This window comes from Hemibagrus wyckioides, linkage group LG05, assembly GCF_019097595.1.
Source record: "Hemibagrus wyckioides isolate EC202008001 linkage group LG05, SWU_Hwy_1.0, whole genome shotgun sequence".
Taxonomy (NCBI): Eukaryota; Metazoa; Chordata; class Actinopteri; order Siluriformes; family Bagridae; genus Hemibagrus; species Hemibagrus wyckioides.
This window is the reverse complement of record NC_080714.1, coordinates 9,636,438-9,656,758: the sequence shown is the minus strand read 5'-3', so window position 1 is coordinate 9,656,758 and position 20,321 is coordinate 9,636,438. Positions and strand designations below refer to the sequence as shown.

The following is a 20,321-nucleotide window of genomic DNA, read 5'->3' as shown; positions in this document are numbered from 1 at the left end:
GCAGTCTTTCTCAGTAGTTGTGTAGAACAAATCTGTGCAGCTCACTGTAGTTAAAAGAAACAGTTTTGTGATTGGGTGAACTTTATGTGAATAGGTTATTTTGACTTTTTAGCCATAGGTTCTGTGTTGTTGATGTAGCACCAGGGTCCTAAAGGAATGTTGTTTTATTTCACTGTGTAATGCATCAGGTATATACACTGATTAGGCTTAACATTATGACCACCTGCCTAAGATTGTGTTTGTCCCCCTTTTGCTGCCAAAACAGTCCTGACTTGTCAAGGCATGGACTCCTCTAGATCCCTGAGGGTGTGCTGTGGTATCTGGGCCCCACCTCTGAACTTACAGGACTTAATAGATACTTACAGGACATAAAGGATACTTTTAATAGATACTGACCCCTGCAGACCGGGAACACCCCACAAGAGCTGCAGTTTTGGAGATGCTCTGATCCAGTTGTCTAGCCATCACAATTTGTCCCTTGTCAAACTCACTCAAATCCTTACGCTTGCCCATTTTCTAATGCACTGCTTCTAACACATCAACTTTGAGGACAAACTGTTCACTTGCTGCTTAATATATCCCACCCACAACAGGTGCCATGATGAGGAGATAATCTGTTTTTTTCACGTCACCGGTCACTGCTTATAATGTTATGCCTGATCGGTGTACGGTTAAAATGACTATACAAGCCTCTTGACTTGACTTGAGTTATAGTATAATCTTCACTGTAGCCTCAGATCCCGGTTCTTGGCTGACACGAGTGGAACTTGATGTAGTCTTCTGCTGTTGTTACCCATCCACCTAAAGATTTGACATGTTGTGCTTTCCGTGCTCACCATGGTCGTAAAGAGTGGTTATTTGAGTTACAGTAGCCTTTCTGTCAGTTCCAACAAGCCTGGTCATTCTCCTCTGACCTCTCTCAGCTCTCTAATGTTCCAGCCTGCAGACCTCCTGCTCAGGGGATAGTTTTTGCTTTTCACACCATTCTGTGTAAACTCTTAAGACAGTTGTGTGTGGAAATCCCAGATACTCCAACCAGCCTGTCTGCCACCAACAAACATACCACGGTCTGGATGTGCTGCTTGATGTGAACATTAACTGAAGCTCTTGACCTGTCTGAGGTTTTTGTATATGATTTGATACATTGCCACATGCTTGTCTGATTGGATAATTGCAGGAACGAGTAGGTGTTCAGTACAGGCAGCCCTGTTAAAGTGGCTGGTGAGTGTATTTTGAGAGGTTTGGCTACTGCTGAATAAATCACTGACAATATGCCTAGTCTCTGTTAGCCAGTTAGCTATTATGGATGGCAGGAAGACATGGAGGCGTTTCATGCACATTTATAGATCCTGGCGTCTGTTATCAGAGTTGTAGAGATGGATTATTTTATTAGTTTCGGTAGAAACAAGAAGCATGAAACATATAGGTGATTTTAAATGGTTCAGTTCTTGTGCAGGGGTACTTTAGATCTGATAAATAAGTGGAAGTTCTCATGTTGTGAGTATATTAGTTTGTATGTTGTTGAGGAAGTGCAATTGTTAGCGCATAGTCTGGGCCACGAGAAAGTGGTCTTGCTCTGTGTGTGTATGTGTGTGTGTGTGTGTCTGTGTCTTGCTCTTTGCATGTCTTGGTTTTCATTGCTGTGTACGTGCTGCATTTGCATGCAACTATATAAACTTTCTTTCTTGTGTCTCCTCCTACCTTTTTTCTGTATCACCTTAGCACGTAGTCTCTTCCCCTCTCCACTGTTGTTCACAGGAGACTCCAGCCGGCAGGAAGTGCACGCCCCTTCCAGCGCGCTCAACAACGTGGCTGCGTCTCCCGCGGCGACCATGGCCAGCTCCCATCATCCTCAGCTGCCCTTGGAGGAAGACCCACTCGGGCCGTTGCCAGACAACTGGGAGATGGCCTACACTGAGAACGGAGAGGTCTACTTCATAGAGTGAGCGCGCTACATTACACGATGCAATAGCAAAGACAGAGGGCAACCTAATTATCCACAAGACACCATTAAGAACTTGGAACTTGATCGAATCTGTGATGCATTTCAAAGCTGTATTGCTGACTTGTGTAGCCCCAAGATGATGAGATATTTTATTTCAGTTAGAAGTGAGTTTTGTTTTCCCAGCACTATGACTGTCTTTATTACGCATCATCTCTAGTTACTGATCACAGAGTACACAAATTTAATGGAGAACAAACAGACGCTTGATTAACATTACAGCTGGTATCAGCAATGCCGTGGCGGCTAGAATTACTGTCTGCAAATGTAATAGCAATAAACCATTCATTAGTGGAATACATTTAGAGGTCACAGACAATCTGCAGACATTTTTGACCCATCATTGGGCTTTTGAGAATTTTTTTGGAAGAATTAATCCTTAAAAGGGCTCAAGAGATTGTGTGTGAATGCTACATTGTTTGTATTATTTATATGTTACACTTAGAATACAGTATGTGCATACAGTATGTACATATCTCCCATTATGTCACTTTATATCTGTACACATAGTTTACAGTTTACTAATAATACACTTGCATACTTTTCACGCTTAAAAAACCATAAATGAAACAATACAATTATTTTGCACAGTGTCTGGGTAGGAGTGTATAGAAATTTCACTGTATATAGATACTTAAAGCACTCTTTATCTACATGACAATATAGTAAGTAACTCGAAACTTGAAATACGAATTTCCAAGAATCCACAGCCATCCATGGCTGCTAGCCAAGGGATCAGGATTGGCCATGATCTCTGTGTGGGAGAAACGGCGTACACTACCTACCCTGTCAGTCACAACTACTGACAGGGGAATGCAGAATAGTGTAGATAGTGCTTTCTTCAGAGTGTGTTATGCTACACTGTGATGGAGCATGAGTCAAAAGTCAAAGAAGCTTTATTGTCACTTCAACCATATATAGTTAATGCAGTACACGGTGAAATGAAACAAGGTTCCTCCTGGACCAGAGGTGCTACACCGAACAAAAACAAAGTACAGGGTGACGCGGACAAACATAGAGCTACACTATACCTTTCAAGGTGCACAATTCTTTAAAAACTAAACATACAGCATAACTGCAGACAAACAAGACACATAACGCTGACCTGTTATGTGCATGAGCAGCAGATCAAAAAGGTGGCTTCACATATGCAGAATAATTTCAAACCCCAAATTAATTATGTACGTGCTGGACATTTGACCATTTCCAATACCAACACCTTTATCGTTTGTTTCTTCTAGCCACAACACAAAGACAACCTCATGGATGGACCCTCGCTGTCAGGATAAACAGCAGAAGCCTTTAGAAGAGTGTGAAGACGATGGTAAGAACGATAAATCGCCATACACACTCTGTTTTAACCACAGTCGAAACCCGGAAAGCTTTTCAGCCCAGCAGTCAAACTGTACTGTACTTATCTATTGTATAGGTTTTTTAACTAAGGACTTGCTCTGTGTAACCAGACACCAGGTCATTGTGCTGGTTCTGTGCATACTTTCAGATCATAGGATTTAGTCGTGTGCATTAGTCCGAGGTTGATATTCGATATGCTTTCTATGGTTCATATATCTGGTTTTTAGTTAAACTTTTTAAATATGTCTTTTCCCGAATACATCTTTTCTAAGCAGAACTTTTGCGAGACGGATGCATATTCGGTTTCACTATCTATAAACGCGATCCATTTCCAATTCTCTGAAAGTAAAGATTAATATGGATTTAACAACAATTTAAGGAGGATTTCAGTGAATCATCAGCCATAGATTCGTAGTGATAGAATTGCTACCCAAACCTCCTTTTAAACACTTCATTCATTATATTTTATGGATCAAAAAATAGAGTGAAAAGCTATTATGCAGAGAATAGAGGTCGTTTAAGGTGATGTGCAATGGAACATTTATCTATGATTAGCATACACTGGCTTTCTGGTGCTACAATACTGAACATTCTCCACCTTTCCAGAGATCATGAAACTGTTCAAATGAAATATTTGTCAAAATGAAGAATGTCTCTTGCTTTTTAAGGATTTCTTTTCAGAACACAGGAGATAGTGCCATCTGGTGGAGATTCCTAAAATGTTTACATGCTAGGAACACTGATAAATAAATATTATTTTACAGCCTAGAATCAATAATCTGCCTTTCTTTTTCTCTCTCTCTCTCTTTTTATTTTTAACTCCTTTTCTGCTTCTCCTCTTGGAGAAGAAGGCGTGCACACTGAGGAGACCGAACTTGATAGGAACTTGATTGAACTTGGTAGGTTTTCTTCTTTCTTCCCAGCACTCTGTCATGTCTTCCTCCCGTGTTCCGTACTCACCTCTCCCCTTTTATTTTCACTCCCTTCATTTGTCATTACCGGGCCTTAAGCCAGGCTTACAGTGTAGGACGAGAGCAATCTTGTCATCTCACTACTGCTCACGCTGCATGACTCAATCTTGTAAGTTGCCGTCGACGGTGAAAAGCATGTCCCAGAGGTGCTGACACTGTACAGTACCTTCACCTCAGACTGGAAATATTCACACACAGGCTTGGTTTGTGCAAGTTTAATTAGTGCTGCTTCCATGTGAGTTGTGAATTTTTGGAGAAATTAGAACGTCGCATAAAACATTGACGAATAATGCACCATCCCATGTGCTCAAGAGCTGGCTCTTTTTTCCTCCCAATATAATAAATTACTTACGCAGACAAAATGCTAGCGCAACCCTGTCACATTGTCTTGTGATATGATATTTGCAAATGGAAGACCTTTCTGGGAAGTAATTATACCAAATTGTTTTGACGACTGACTTTGGCTCAGGCATTTCAGAATGACAAAAACAACATTCCATCCATTCTGTCCATTCAGCCGCTATTTCCTTTACCTGTTTGAGCCAGTTATCCAATCACATGATTCGATGAAAGCAAGTCACATGTCTTTTTTTGATGTGCATTGAGGAATTTTTCCCGGTAAGTGTCTTTCAATCATAGGTAAGGAACCAAATAGAAGCAGATAACTCGTTTTCTGATACGTATAACAGATTATGATCCAGCTCACAGCGTACAACGTTATTTCCTTTTCGGACACATTTATCAGGCATCCTTTAACACTTTGCTTGACTCATACACACATGCACTCATGCCAAAATTATACAGTGTAAGCCTGGCTTTAACAAACTTACCGGTTGCTTTTAATTTGATTTCTTCTTCATTAGACGTAGAAACTTTTCTCTACTGCATTTACACAATATTTTTTTGTATATTTTTATGCTGTAGAATAAAATATATTTTATTTTGTTAAACTAGTGCCTTAAATGTTTAGTTCAAAATAACACCGTCTTCATTTTCAAAACGTTTTTAACCACAAATACTTTTTAACCAGCTAATGTAAATATGGACATTTTTGCATTTCAATAACGTGAGCCCAATGTAAGAGCATTTCAATGTCAGTTAATGATACAGGAACCCATTTAATTATTTCTGGCTGAAGCTGATATTATGGAAACAAAGAGCATGTAGCTAACGTTCTTTGCCTAATCGTTTGAGCGTACCACGATATGATGTGTAGGAATATCTGAATGTTAAGTCCCCTGATATGATATTAGCATAAAGGCCCTATCTTGCGTCCTCTATAGACCAGTTGTACCATTGAAAAGGCACCATTGCTGCCGAAAGATCCTTTGAATCGCTCGCAGCATATGGACAGTTTGAAGGACAAATCCATCCTCATTGCTTATCCATCCAAGCAGACTGTATTAGAGAGTGATGTGTGAAACAGGAGGAAGAGTCGGATTAGACTGAAGCACTTAGCGCGAGTATGGATTGTGTAATGTAGTCTGCTGCGTGGTGTTCAGCAATCAGGCTGTTAATGAGTCCATGTGAAACCCAGTACAGTCTACTGCGCAAGTGCTAATGACACTCTCTTAGACGAATAGCTGAGAATGTAGCCGAGTGTGTGTGTGTGTGGCATGAGTGTAAGAACTCAGACGTGCTGCTCTGAGTAGGCTTTTCATAACCGTGTATGTGTGTGTGTACAATGGAATGCAGACATTTTCACACACTACACACAACAAACTGTGGAAAAGTTCAAGGGCGTGATTAACGTTGCGTAAGCCAATGTATATTTGCTTAGAGGACTAGAGGAGCTTTTCTTGCATGAGCCACTCATTCGTTTTTCTCCCCCCCCCCCCAGCAGAATTACCTCCAGGTTGGGAGAAGATAGACGACCCAGTGTATGGTGTATATTATGTAGAGTAAGTCTAAGACTTTTCTTTTCTCTCTCATGTTTCTCCATCCAAACACACACAAGCAACCAGTTCCAAGCTGGATTCGTTTTCCTCCAGCTTTGAATGCTGGGGATTTGTAAGTGTCTGTGCACCAGATTCTCACACAAGCGCAATCATTTATTTCCAAGACAATAACTCTCTCTCTCATGTGTGTGTCTCCCTCTTAGTCACATAAACAGAAAGACCCAGTATGAGAACCCGGTGTTGGAGGCTAGGCGTAAAAAGCAGGTCGATATCCAGCAGCCACCAGAAGGTGAGCGCTACGTCAGAGGTTCGTCCCACTTTTTTTCCTCTCTCTATTTCATTGTCACTGTATATCTATTTTCTCCCCACAGTGTTACATGCCTTGATGAAGACAGTCAGACAGTCATTTAAGAGGCATTAGTCAGAAGACTAATCATTTCTTATTTAAATGAATCCTCCTCTAAAGTATAGTGGCCATTTAGCATCATACAATAGGCTTGATACAATAGGTTTTAATTCATTATTGACCACATGGGTTTTTATAAAGAAGATTCGTTCTAAATGCTAATGTAAGATAAGTAAGATAAGAGTTTAAGTCTTTTTAAAGATGTGTATTCGAGGCTCTGACTAATCTTGTAGTCCTCCTATGTTGATGGATTTGTGCGTGGGTTGACTGAGCCTTAAACATTTAAAACTAATTTTATCAAGAGCAGCAACATTATCAGACTGGAAACTTTCCCCAGGCCTAATTTAGCTGCAATTGTCACCACGTCAAGCTTATTTAGTACAAGCTGGGGGAAAAAAATGATACTTCAGACTAAATTATTTATTAATATACTAAATTAACCACTTTCAGGTCATGTAAAAACATGCAGCTAATGTCCTCGCTACTTGAAAGTTTACTTAAATTTAGTTTTGTTTTGTTGGCTAGATGTTTAGGAATAATTCCAAAATGTATGCTTGGTGGAAAAAAAATACCCATGGTGTAGCATGGTGGTAACAGCAACATACACTATATTGCCAAAAGTTTTGGGACACCCCTCCAAATCATTGAGTTCAGGTGTTGTTTTTCAGGATCCCCCCTGTTTTTCGGCCCCCCTTAGTTCCAGTGAAAGGAACTCTTAATGCTTCAGCTTCATACCAAGACATTTTGGACAATTTCATGCTCCCAACTTTGTGGGAACAGTTTGGGGATGACCCCTTCCTGTTCCAACATGACTGTACACCAGTGCACAAAGCAAGGTCCATAAAGACATGGATGAGCCAGTTTGATGTGGAGGAACTTCACAGAGTCCTGACCTCAACCACTTTTGGGATGAATTACAGTGGAGACTGCGAGCCAGACCAAAACTGGGACATCTGCCATTATCTACCCATGAATGTAATATGGAGTTGGCCTGCCCTTTGCACCTATAACGGCTTTAACTCTTCTGGGAAGGCTTTCCACGAGGTTAAGAGTGTGTTTATGGGAATTTTTGACCATTCCTCTAGAAGTTCATATGTGAGGTCAGGCATTGATGTTGCACTAGAAGGCCTGGCTCACAGTCTCCGCTCTAATTCATATTGGAACAGGAAGCGGTCATCCCCAAACTGTTCCCACAAAGTTGGGAGCATGAAATTGTCCAAAATGTCTTGGTATGCTGAAGCATTAAGAGTTCCTTTCACTGGAACTAACACCTGAATTCAATGATTTGGAAGGGTGTCCCAAAACCTTTGGCAATATAGAGCTGTTTTTGTCCTGCTTGAACTGGGGCCTTAATAAAGATGCAATTTCACATTAATGGTAAAAAACCTGCCCTTTTAACAGGGGTGTGTAGAATGTTTATCTCCACTATAATGTATGCACTCTTCTTTAGTGTTTGTCTTTACTCGGTGAGCTGTTGCTAAAGTATTATTGTCATTTGGATATTTTAAAGAAATATTATGCGTGAAAATATACATCACAGATTTTGACTTTACTGAATATTATAATAAATGGCAAATTTGGACTTCAATGTCTAGTGATTTATTTTAGTGAACATTGTTTTTTCTAGTAATATTTATGCAAAACTAGCAGCCTTGGTACACACTTGGCACTCGGCTTGTTTTTAAAGCATGTATATATAGCATATTGCGTAAGTATGTACCCCCTTTATAATTGGAACAGAAAAAGAGCACAGTATGACTAATGTTGGGCTGCACAATTTTTATTTTTTCATTTTAACACAAACGTTAATTTAACAAAACGTGGTTGTGCCATATCCTCTCTATTTTTGTTATTATTTATTTTTGAGTTACATGCAGTGCTTGTGATATTTTTTATAGCCAGTAAAACCGATCCAAGACTTGATTTGTTCACAGAGGTAAATTCTTATGCAATGCACAAGCATAATTCCACAACATTTTCCTATTCTGTTGAAGTGATCAATAGATCATTTATAATCTGTAATAATATGTGTTGGGTATATGAAGTCACCAGGTCTGTGCCTCTTCCTCTGTACAGAATGGATAGAGGAGCACTCGTCTGCTGGTGCTCCGATCACCGCATACATTCCAAACCACTTGGAGACGTACCGAGAGCCTCCGAGTGGCCCACAGCTTCCGCCGGTCCCAGGATACAAACGTGAGCATCTCTCTGCTGCTGTTAAAAACAAAAAGGATTATTTTGCAATTGGAAGTATTAAATTAGTGTAGACTGTCAGCTAAACTGCTGCCGAACAGTTCAACAAATCAGTGCGATCAAATGCTTTTGTAACAGAAAATAATTTTTAGTAGTGACATAATCCTATATTGGTCTCATGCTGATTCTGATTCAGTCTTTAAGACAAGTGTGAGATGCCATTTTTTGCTTTTGGTGTAGTATCTTTAAATATTGAAGACCACTTCTAAGTGTGTGTGGATGTGTGTGCTTGTGTAGGAGGGAAGCCGTTCTTCACAAGAAACCCCGCAGAACTCAAGGGCACATTTATAAGCACCAAACTACTGAAAAGCAGGCGGGGATTTGGCTTCACTGTGGTCGGAGGAGACGAGCCAGATGAGTTCTTACAGATCAAGAGTCTCATATTAGACGGACCAGCAGCCTTGGATGGCAAGATGGAGACAGGTAGGATGGAGACAGACAGACACACGGCATAATCTTGATAGCATTCTGCCACCTGATGGGCTTCGGAGACAACTTGTCATTTTAAAATTGACGCTGAATGCGTACATCAGATATCCAGCATTATCCTGCCATCACTGTGTCAGTTGCACTGTCATTCTCATAGAGCAACAACCCGATGGACACATAGCTCACACACACATCTATCTAAACACACACTTTCATACATTCCCTTGTTACATTCTACTCTTTAGATTCTGAGTGGTGCAACAGACACACATTTGCCCTTCTGCTTCAAACTTACCATCTCCCACTGATGTCACTGCCATTGAGACCAGGAGCCAAGGAAGGAAAATGATCTGTGCTCTCTGGGTGGCATATTCTCTTCAACTGACACTCACAGTGACACTTGCTAATTGTGCGTGACTGTGAGCTCATGTATATGGAAGAGTGTAGATAGCGCTTTACTTCATGACTACTATGCTGTCTTGTGATGCAGCATGAGCAGCAGTGAGACTTGGCAGATCAGAAAATTGGGGAGAAAATGCTTTTTGGTTTAGTTCATCATATACATGTATTTTTCCAATGACATCAGGAACAACCACTTGATTAAATCTGTATACATCCAGCACACATCACCTTCCACACTTCTTTTAAATATGTAGCTCAAATGAACTCATGTCTGTGTCTTCTCCAGGTGACGTCATCGTCAGTGTAAATGACACCATCGTTCTGGGCTACACACATGCTCAGGTAGTCAAGATCTTCCAGTCCATCCCAATCGGCTCAGCTGTGCAGTTGGAACTGTGCCGTGGATACCCGCTGCCTTTCGACCCTGATGACCCTAACACCAGCCTGGTGACCTCGGTGGCAATCCTGGACAAGGAGCCCATCATCGTCAATGGGCAGGAGGCCTTTGATCCACCACCCTTGGGCCCATGTCAGCCAGGGATGGGTACAGTGGGAACAGTGGGCATGGAGCCACGCCCTTACAGCCCCACGGCTGAGGGTATGATGATGCCAGAGAGCTACGGTAGTGACGTGGTAACCCTCGCGTCGTCCATCGCCACGCAGCCTGAGCTCATCACTGTGCACATGGAGAAGGGTGACAAGGGCTTTGGCTTCACCATCGCTGACTGTGGTGTCATTGGCAGTGCCATCGGGGGCGGCCAGAAGGTCAAGCAAATAGTAGACTACCCACGCTGCCGTGGCCTGAAGGAGGGAGACATTCTGGTTGAGGTGAACAAGAGGAACGTGCAGAACATGAGCCACAACCAGGTGGTAGAGCTTCTCAGCAAGTGTCCTAAAGGCAGTGAGGTCACCATGCTGGTACAGAGAGGTGAGCATTCTGTAAATGTGTGTGTGGTAAAGCAGTTAATGATATAAAGGTCTTGATAAATAATCATAATCCTGGAGATCTGCACCAGCTTAGTAATGGGTCTTCGTCCAACAGTAAACACACCTGTCATTAGCAGGATTTCGGTCCACCTTTTAGACTCTGAAAAAAGTTATTAAGAGTTAATTAGAGTCTGCATTTACATGCTTGGCTACAAGTGACAGCCACTTCGAGTAGAGCTAGCTGAGAGACAAATCACACATTTATATTAATGTGCTTGCTCAAATGCATTATCATTTCTATAGTAACAGTTAATTCACAGCGATTGTACAGTGAAAGTTACACTTAATTTAAGCTTGATATAACAAATGGCAATTGATTGTTGATGTGTTGAAGGTGTTAGAAGATGTGTATTTAGCATGTAGGGAAGGATTCTCCAGTGCTAGGTCTTTATACAGTGAAAAAGCTGTTCCTTTAAAGACATTGTTTTTTTGTTTTTTTTTAACTTTTTTGAGACAGAGAGAGGAAAACAGAGGGACGAGTGGGGGAACGACTGCTCTAATGTTAGTGAACAACACCAACTAACTTGTTCCACACATTAAATTTAACTTTTAAAGAAAACATGATTTATTAATAAAAAGTAAAAGGCAAATTGCGTTGGAATGAGTAGAATAAAACACTTTAAATAAGCAGCACTAACACTAACCCAGCTTCTCATCGCTCCACATCACACTACCCTCTCAGTGTTTTATTTCTTACATAGCCTGTTAATAATTGTTTGCATAGGCCATTATTGTCAGCTTTAACTGCCGAGTTGTTGAATATTGAACAGTAGATGTTCAGGACTATCACACGTGATATACTGCATCATCAAACAGTGCTTTGAAGCTGTGCTGCAGTTAGAATGAACTGCCTTCTGATTGGAAATGTTTGCTATGAATATAGTACTTCCATTTGACCTTGGAATGAATATGTTCCCAGAACGAGTACGCTTATTGTTAGTCTGCACGTGTAGAGACGAGCATGACTGCATATGTAGGTTGATGTAAGTGGGTGTAAGTTTGGATTAGAGTGCGTATCTCAGGTATTTTCTTTTATAAAAAAAAAGGTTTCAAGCCAATAGGCTCCAGCAGACCCCCGTGACCCTAATTAGGAATATAGGCAATGGATGGATGGATGGATTTCAAGTCATATATTTCTAATTATAGTGAAATCATATATTTCTAAATATAGTGAAATTTCTAAATATAGTGAAATTTGATCAAGCTAGGGTTCTTTCTTCATACTTTTTGTTTTACTTTTACAATCAGATCTTTCTTATAGTATATAGCTGATTGTGTGTGTCTTTTTATTTTTTATTTTTTTGTATTGGAGTAATTGTTTAGTGGCCAATTCTAGCATTTCTGCTGTAGTGGTTAGATTAAGGGTTTTTGCATAGATTTTGCTGATCCTACATCAGCATTATAGGACAGTACCCTGGCACTTTACTTGTAAATATTGATTTAGCATAAAACCTAGTGGCTCTCAGAATGTAGGGCCGCTGCTGTAAAGCCAGGCAGTTGATCTGGAAAGAATAGAATTAGGCTTTTCACTCATCGTCAGTTACTTACTTTTTCGGGTTGTTACAGTGACAGTTCATATAACACACAGCCACGCATAGATTCACCAAGGTGAATCAGGAATAATGCACAAATGCAGTGAGAGAGAGAGAGAGGAAACACACCCTGTTGCCATAGCAATAACCCACACACTTCCCAAGGCCTGTCTTTCTGCCCATGTGTGTAGGATATAGATGCAGCAAGGGAGTTTTGTTTCCTGAGCTTGTACTCTCCACTGCACTGTGTTCAGACCTTGCTGCTCAGTTATGCAGTTATCATAGTAAAGATAATAAAAAAAACATACAGGACTGTGACAATTAGCTTATTTCTTCTGTAGAGGCACTCATGTCATGGATGTTTACTGCCTCAGAGTTGTTTAGAGTTTAGTGCTGCTGAGGTGTAGATTAGTGAATACAGATTAAGCTAAACCTGTTAGTGACAGCTGCCTCTTGGCCAGTTAACAAGAGTACCCAGGGTATTACGTCATTAAGAAAAAACTGGATGGATGGATGGATGGATGGATGGATGGATGGATGGATGGATAGATAGATAGATAGATAGATAGATAGAGGAACTCTACAAAGAGTGTTTTTTGTTAGTGCCGTAATACCCTGGGTACAATGGTTAATGATTAGATAGATAGATAGATAGATAGATAGATAGATAGATAGATAGATAGATAGATAGATAGATAGATAGATAGATAGATAGATAGATAGATAGAGGAACTCTACAAAGAGTGTTTTTTGTTAGTGCCGTAATACCCTGGGTACAATGGTTAATAGATAGATAGATAGATAGATAGATAGATAGATAGATAGATAGATAGATAGATAGATAGAGGAACTCTACAAAGAGTGTTTTTTGTTAGTGCCGTAATACCCTGGGTACAATGGTTAATGATTAGATAGATAGATAGATAGATAGATAGATAGATAGATAGATAGATAGATAGATAGATAGATAGATAGATAGATAGATAGATGCATCTTGAAGACACATTGCAGCTTTTAGTGAGATGTGGTAGCTTAGTGGTTAAGGTGTTGCACTCCTGCTCAGAAGCTTGTCAGTTCAGATCTATGAAGCTCCCACACCTGGGCCCCTGAGCAATGCCCTTAACCCCATATTAGATCAATTGTAATTTGCTCTGGAAAAGGGGGTCTGCCAAATGGCAGAATTGTAAATTGTGATACATTTACTCAAATCATGTTGGTATTTTGGGACACGTGTGTGTCAACATTTCATTTGTAGCATGAACGCAAAAGCAGTGTAGGACTTACTGCGTCATTGCCCTAGCCGGGGAAATACCGTATTATTGTGAGACAGGTATCCAGCACTAGGCTAATGAATAAAGAGATAAATTTCACAGGGTATTTGTGCTGTAATAAACACGTGTCTCACTTCCTCCATTTAAAAAAAATGAAGTCTGATCGCAAGTGTTCACAGGCAACAGTTTAATAATGGCAGGTGTGAACGACTATGCTGTTCTGCTGGATAGATTGGATTGCTCAAGATCGATGTTAATAACAGGTATGAACAGGGCTTTCATTTTTCACCTAAACTGTTGTGATGTTCTAAAGCAAAATACTATCTGGACAAGAAGAGATAAAATTGCACTCAGACTTAGTATTAGCGCTTCTAACATTTTCCACAAAATAAATGTAAAAGCGGTTTTTACTGTTTTGGTGTTGTTGCATCATAGTTGCTTATGGATGGTAGACTTTTCAAACCGTTGCCCAATTAGGAAATTGCTCAAGGCTAGGTACTCACATAAGGTGGAAAAAATACACTAATTCAATTATGAGGTAGAAAATATACTTTAAAATGTGTGCACAATTTTACAGAATGATCGGAACATAATGCAAAAACACAAAACAAATCAAACTCCAAATTGTACAGATCTGTTTCACCTGCACTTGAAAACCAGGCCATAATCCAGACTTGGTGTGAAGGAGTTGTAGGTGTTTGGTCATTAGAGAGCTGTTTGCCTTCCTCCTAGACTAAACACTTCACACATCATTGTGATTTAACTAAGCTAATTAAGCCTTTGTGAGCTGGAGGCAGCATTCTGTAGCGGCAAAACCTGCACGAATGACGCTTGTTAGGAACTGTGTGGAGCTTCAGATATGGAAGGATTAAACTTTGTGTCAGTCTGACACCAATAAGCACCGAGGTGGAGAGTTGTAGTGGATTAGGAGAGTGTGAGCGTCAGGAAAGGGGAAGAGAAGAGTGAGATCAAGGGAGAGAATTGGTCGGGGTTGAGACGTGCACTCATGCACACACACGCACACACACACAGGCACACACACACACACACACATGATATGACTATGGAACCAAGAGCGCCGCTGTAAATCTCTTCCATCTTGCCTCCTGCTTGTTTCCATGACGATGCTCTGCTGCACTGCAGTATGAGGAGAGAGAGAGAGAGAATAGACAGAGAGGAAAACACACATGCAGCTTAGTTGTTTTTTTTTCTTTTTTGCTCCCACAGCAAACAGGTACTCATTACAGATCACAGTTTAGAAGCAGACTGATTTCTGTACACCAAATACAAGATATTTATTAATACTGTACAAAACTGACCATGAGCAGTGTTTTAGCAGTGCTTTAATATTAATATAACTTTATTAGAATTGTGTTCAAAGTATGGTCCAGGGGTTGATGAAGCACAGCTAGGGGGAAAGAGGGTGCATTTTTCTGTGTAAATATTGTTATTAGCATTATTATTATTATTATTTATATAAACTTTTTTATTATTGCACTAAATAATAATAATAATAATAATAATAATATATATATATATATATATATATATATATATATATATATATATGTGTGTGTGTGTGTGTGTGTGAATATATATATATATATATATATATATATATATATATATATACACTATATTGCCAAAAGTATTCGCTCACCTGCCTTGACTCGCATATGAACTTAAGTGACATCCCATTCCTAATCCATAGGGTTCAATATGACGTCGGTCCACCCTTTGCAGCTATAACAGCTTCAACTCTTCTGGGAAGGCTGTCCACAAGGTTTAGGAGTGTGTTTATGGGAATTTTTGACCATTCTTCCAGAAGCGCATTTGTGAGGTCACACACTGATGTTGGACGAGAACGCCTGGCTCTCAGTCTCCGCTCTAATTCATCCCAAAGGTGTTCTATCGGGTTGAGGTCAGGACTCTGTGCAGGCCAGTCAAGTTCATCCACACCAGACTCTGTCATCCATGTCTTTATGGACCTTGCTTTGTGCACTGGTACACAGTCATGTTGGAAGAGGAAGGGGCCAGCTCCAAACTGTTCCCACAAAGTTGGGAGCATGGAATTGTCCAAAATGTCTTGGTATGCTGAAGCATTCAGAGTTCCTTTCACTGGAACTAAGGGGCCAAGCCCAGCTCCTGAAAAACAACCCCACACCATAATCCCCCCTCCACCAAACTTTACACTTGGCACAATGCAGTCAGACAAGTACCGTTCTCCTGGCAACCGCCAAACCCAGACTCGTCCATCAGATTGCCAGATGGAGAAGCGTGATTCGTCACTCCAGAGAACGCGTCTCCACTGCTCTAGAGTCCAGTGGCGGCGTGCTTTACACCACTGCATCCGACGCTTTGCATTGCACTTGGTGATGTATGGCTTGGATGCAGCTGCTCGGCCATGGAAACCCATTCCATGAAGCTCTCTGCGCACTGTTCTTGAGCTACTCTGAAGGCCACATGAAGTTTGGAGGTCTGTAGTGATTGACTCTGCAGAAAGTTGGCGACCTCTTCGCACTATGCGCCTCAGCATCCGCTGACCCCGCTCCGTCAGTTTACGTTTCAGTTTATATAATTTTATATATAAAAGTATAAAAAAAAAATGTAAAAGTTTCAGTTTATATAATTATATATATTATATATATATATATATATATATATATATATATATATATATATATATATATATATATATATAAAATTATTATTATTATTATTATATACTTTTATTATTGCATTATATACATAAAAATAAACATAAAAATCCCCCCTCCCCATCAGACCACACCATATAGTAATAATAATAATAATAATAATAATAATAATAATAATACTGCATAATATTATATATATTATATTTATATATAATATATTATTATTATTATTATTATCATCATTATTATTATTATTATTATTATTACTACTACTATATAGTGTGGTCAAAAAGTCTGATGGGGAGGGGGGATTTTTATGTACAGTCTATATATGCCTAGAGGTGTCAAGATATAATATTTTATTTGTCACATACACAGGTACATACAGTACATACCGTATAAGACTTGAAGTGATTGCATAATCTAAGTGAACTAAGTAACTTTAGTAAATAATTTAAAAATAAGAAATCGAATATTTGTCCAGAATGTACACTTGTGTTATGTGTAGTAAAAGCAACAGTACAATGTGCAGTGTGAGGAATTGTCAATGCAGAGTGCCAGAGAGTTTTTATGGAATCCTAAGGGATCTGTGTGGTGGATATATCCATGTTGAGGAGTCTGATGGCCTGAGGGAAGAAAAGAATGATGTAGACAGCAGAGGGAGAAGGCAAAGAGGTGACCTTCAGGAAGATCTGTTTTTGGGCCTTATGGCCTGTGGGAAGTAACTAGTCATGAATCTGGCATACTTGGCCCGGATGCTCCAAAGACTTCTCCCAGATGCTATGCTGCTTTTCTGTATAACCGAACACAAAGTTAAGGTTGTGGATGTTCTTTGCATGTTCTCTAGTGTAGCCTTACTTGTAGGGATGCACAGCCACCTCTGTAACTACACAGCCATGGTATAATATCACTGACACTCCTACATGTAAATAAATGTAGATGAGTAGATGTTTTGATTCACGGCTGGGTTCAGTCGTGTGCGTGTTAAGTTACATCATGACTTCAGCTGGTTAGAGGGGCCTGTTATATATCAGGAGCATCTGTCATGCAATCTATTTAGGTTCTAAAAAAACAGGAGGAAGAGTCAGAGAAGTGGAGAAGAGAAACATGATGAAGACCTGTGGACTTGAACCTCTGTGTGTGCGCATATGTGCTGTTTGTGTGTGTGTGTGTGCACGCTCTCTTGGAGACAGATGGCCAGGACATCCTTCCAAGGATGTACGAGATGCAAAAGTCTCCCACACAATTACACACACACACACAGCGCATTCTCCGAATTTGAGAATCACGATCAGATTATCAGAAAAGTTCATTGCTATATATAGATTTTTATAACACACACACACACATATACTTACTGGCTTCTTGTCCACCTCCTCAGAGTGAATGCTCATAAGATCATGCAGCACACAGACACAAACCCTGCATATGCCGTTCCGTCCACGACTTCCAGATCATTCACTGTACAGAAAGCAGCAGAATTAATCAGTCCAATTAACACAGCAGCACTTAGTATGAGCAACCTAGCCAAGCTCATTTAATTATAGTGTGTGTTCATTTATGCATGTGAGGGAACCAGTGGTGTTATTGACGATGTGGAAGAACGTGTGCATGATCTATCTTGGTGATATCAACTTCCGGATATTTCAGAGTGTGTGGTATTCTTCCTATTCCACAGCAGATTTTAATTAGTAGAAACGCTTTAATTTATTAACAAGCAACATATCACACTTTGAATATAGTAAAAGAAAGGGGGTTATCCATTCAAGAACCTTGTTAGTACCATGTCTCAGGAACAAGAGGCTGAACGTTGTAGGGTTGATTTGGATCAGCGTAACCGGCTCATGTACTGATTCGATTTTGGACACTGATCCAAACGGGAGCAAGGTCACAGCAAGGTCAAATGGCTGAAATGGTGTTGCTTCCTTCCTGTTTGTCATACATAGATGATGCATCACGGTCAGGAACTCAAGAACCATTTTCATAACTATCTAGAATTTCGTCATCGGTCTGTCCGTCCATCCTTCAGTGTGTCTTCATGATTCTCGTTTTTAATCATATCTCAAGAAGCAGTGTTTGAGTGTTTGGAGTATTCATATGGAATTATCAAATTGATCTAAACAGCATCAAGGTCAAGTCTTTGAAATAGTATTGTATTAATATTAGTATATTAACATTATCTGCCTAGTTTCAATCTAGTTTCAGTCTGCAGCTGTACAGTTTTGGCGAGCCTGTGCCTAGTCTCACCTCAGCTTCCTGGTCTTGGCTAACAGCAGTAGAACCTGGTGTGTGTTGTAGGCCACTCTTCAAGACATTCTTCTGGTTAATATATCCCACCCTTTGACAGGTCTCACTGTAACAAGATAATCGATGTTATTCACATCATCTGTCAGTGGTTTTGGCTTGTATATAAAATCTCCACTTAATATACGCTAAATTCTTACCGTTACATTTTCAGTGTAACAGTACCTTTCAGATAAGCAACATGAACTTAACTAGCCAGTACCTTACTTCTTCTGTAATTTTATTCCTCCATATAGTTTTTTTCAGTCCGACTGCTTGTTGATTAACAGGCAAACATCTTCACGTCAGCGTTCCTGCAATATCTTACACTCCTCATACTCATGCTGATGCCTTTGTTTTAGGGCTGAATGTAATCGATGTGATCACAGTATTTTTTTAAATTGATCGTTGACCTCTGTATCCAAGAAACGGAACGTCCACACTGCTGACCTTTAGCTCTCCTTTTAGTAATGAATTCATCCTCAGCGCCAGCTCTTCAGCTCTTCATGCTGTTTACCGTCACGTCATAAACATAATTCACGTGCGCCTACTTATGTCACAGTATGTCATGATACCCGTCTACTTTCAAATGTAATAATGTACCTGTATTATTGGGAAAGATATTATAATGCCTAACCCTAGAGGGAATGCGTTCGTTCTGCTATTTCATAATAAATCACCCTCATTGTGTTTAATTCAAGTCAGGGCGCAGTCTTCGTGGCTTGATAAACTGAAATGCTGGACACTTGGAAGAACAAGAGAGGAAGAGGGATGTTGATTTCCAGGACTGCTTTTGAGCACAGCCTTGTTGATTTCCCTTGAGGGAAACACCTTTCCAATCACAGGGGTTATTCTAAAGGTCATTCCCTTTATTATTTCAAGCTAGATGACACCTTGGAGACTGACGAGACGCAGACAGACAGGAGTCATGATCACTGTAGACGTGGTATGCAGAACATACCCATAAGACATTGCCATCTGATGCAATTTCACACGTAATAGTTGAAACTATTCCTTTAATTTAGACAAGTTAATAACTAGTAAGAACACTCACAAATATTTCCAACTAGTTCATGAACTTCTATACATTTTACATCGCAAGCCTCATCGCTCAGTTCTCATTTATTTTTCGTTTTCCGCCGTTCTCATTCACGCTCCACATCTATATCTGTTAGATTATTCGATCTGAAGGTCAGTTGACAGCTCAACATCTGTTCATGATTAGTGTGAAGAGAGTCTTTCTTTTCTTTTCTTTTCTTAACAGGAAGACAGCGGAGTGACGGGGGAAAAAACCAATGTTGAATTAGGACACCCGATCAGATCGTATTACATAGATAGCTTATGAGAAGTGAAAAGATTGGATTTTCACAAATGTAACACTACAGTTTGACTATATATCTTTGGAAAAGGAAAGAAATTGATTTTTTTTTTTTCATACAGCTTTGCAAACTTCTTCTGCCACTTTAGCTTTGTAATGTGAATGTAGCCTGAAAGTCTGCAAGAGCGTAACATGGGAAGCCAGCCAGAGCAAAGGAGCGGAAGAGATCTAGAGAGCACTTTTAACATTTAATGACTTGGGCGAAGAGCGATTCAGAGATGTGTAGCAGAAATTGTGACTCGAACGGTTTCGGTCGCACGACTTATTTTATTTATTTATTTTTTATTCTGAACCTCTGAAGTCCCCGATGAGTAAGAAATACATAAAGAATGAATGCGCTCCTTTGCTGCGAATCTGAAGCTGAATATTTATAAAGACGCTCGCTGTGGTGTATATTATGTAAGCAAGAAGAAAGTGGCATCACATGTGCGTCGTCGCATGTATGCTAATTTATCATTTGGAATTCAGGAAGGAGTGCGTGCGAGCGATCAGACGGGGT

At 40.0% G+C, this 20,321-nt stretch overlaps 1 protein-coding gene across 20 annotated transcripts in view; it reads left to right on the top strand.

Annotated features, from left to right (window-relative positions):
* magi1a (membrane associated guanylate kinase, WW and PDZ domain containing 1a) overlaps positions 1-20,321 on the top strand; it is a 105,996-nt gene that overhangs the window by 64,947 nt on the left and 20,728 nt on the right. For 8 of the 20 annotated variants that reach the window (XM_058388810.1, XM_058388816.1, XM_058388812.1 and 5 more), the window contains 8 exons: positions 1,723-1,942; positions 3,244-3,326; positions 4,201-4,254; positions 6,167-6,227; positions 6,428-6,531; positions 8,707-8,826; positions 9,121-9,306; positions 10,001-10,642. In XM_058388810.1, the coding sequence (XP_058244793.1) occupies positions 1,723-1,942; positions 3,244-3,326; positions 4,201-4,254; positions 6,167-6,227; positions 6,428-6,531; positions 8,707-8,826; positions 9,121-9,306; positions 10,001-10,642 (1,470 nt within the window). The remainder of the gene's footprint in view (positions 1-1,722; positions 1,943-3,243; positions 3,327-4,200; positions 4,255-6,166; positions 6,228-6,427; positions 6,532-8,706; positions 8,827-9,120; positions 9,307-10,000; positions 10,643-20,321) is intronic. The other 12 variants (XM_058388825.1, XM_058388821.1, XM_058388819.1 and 9 more) reach the window with 12 other exon arrangements.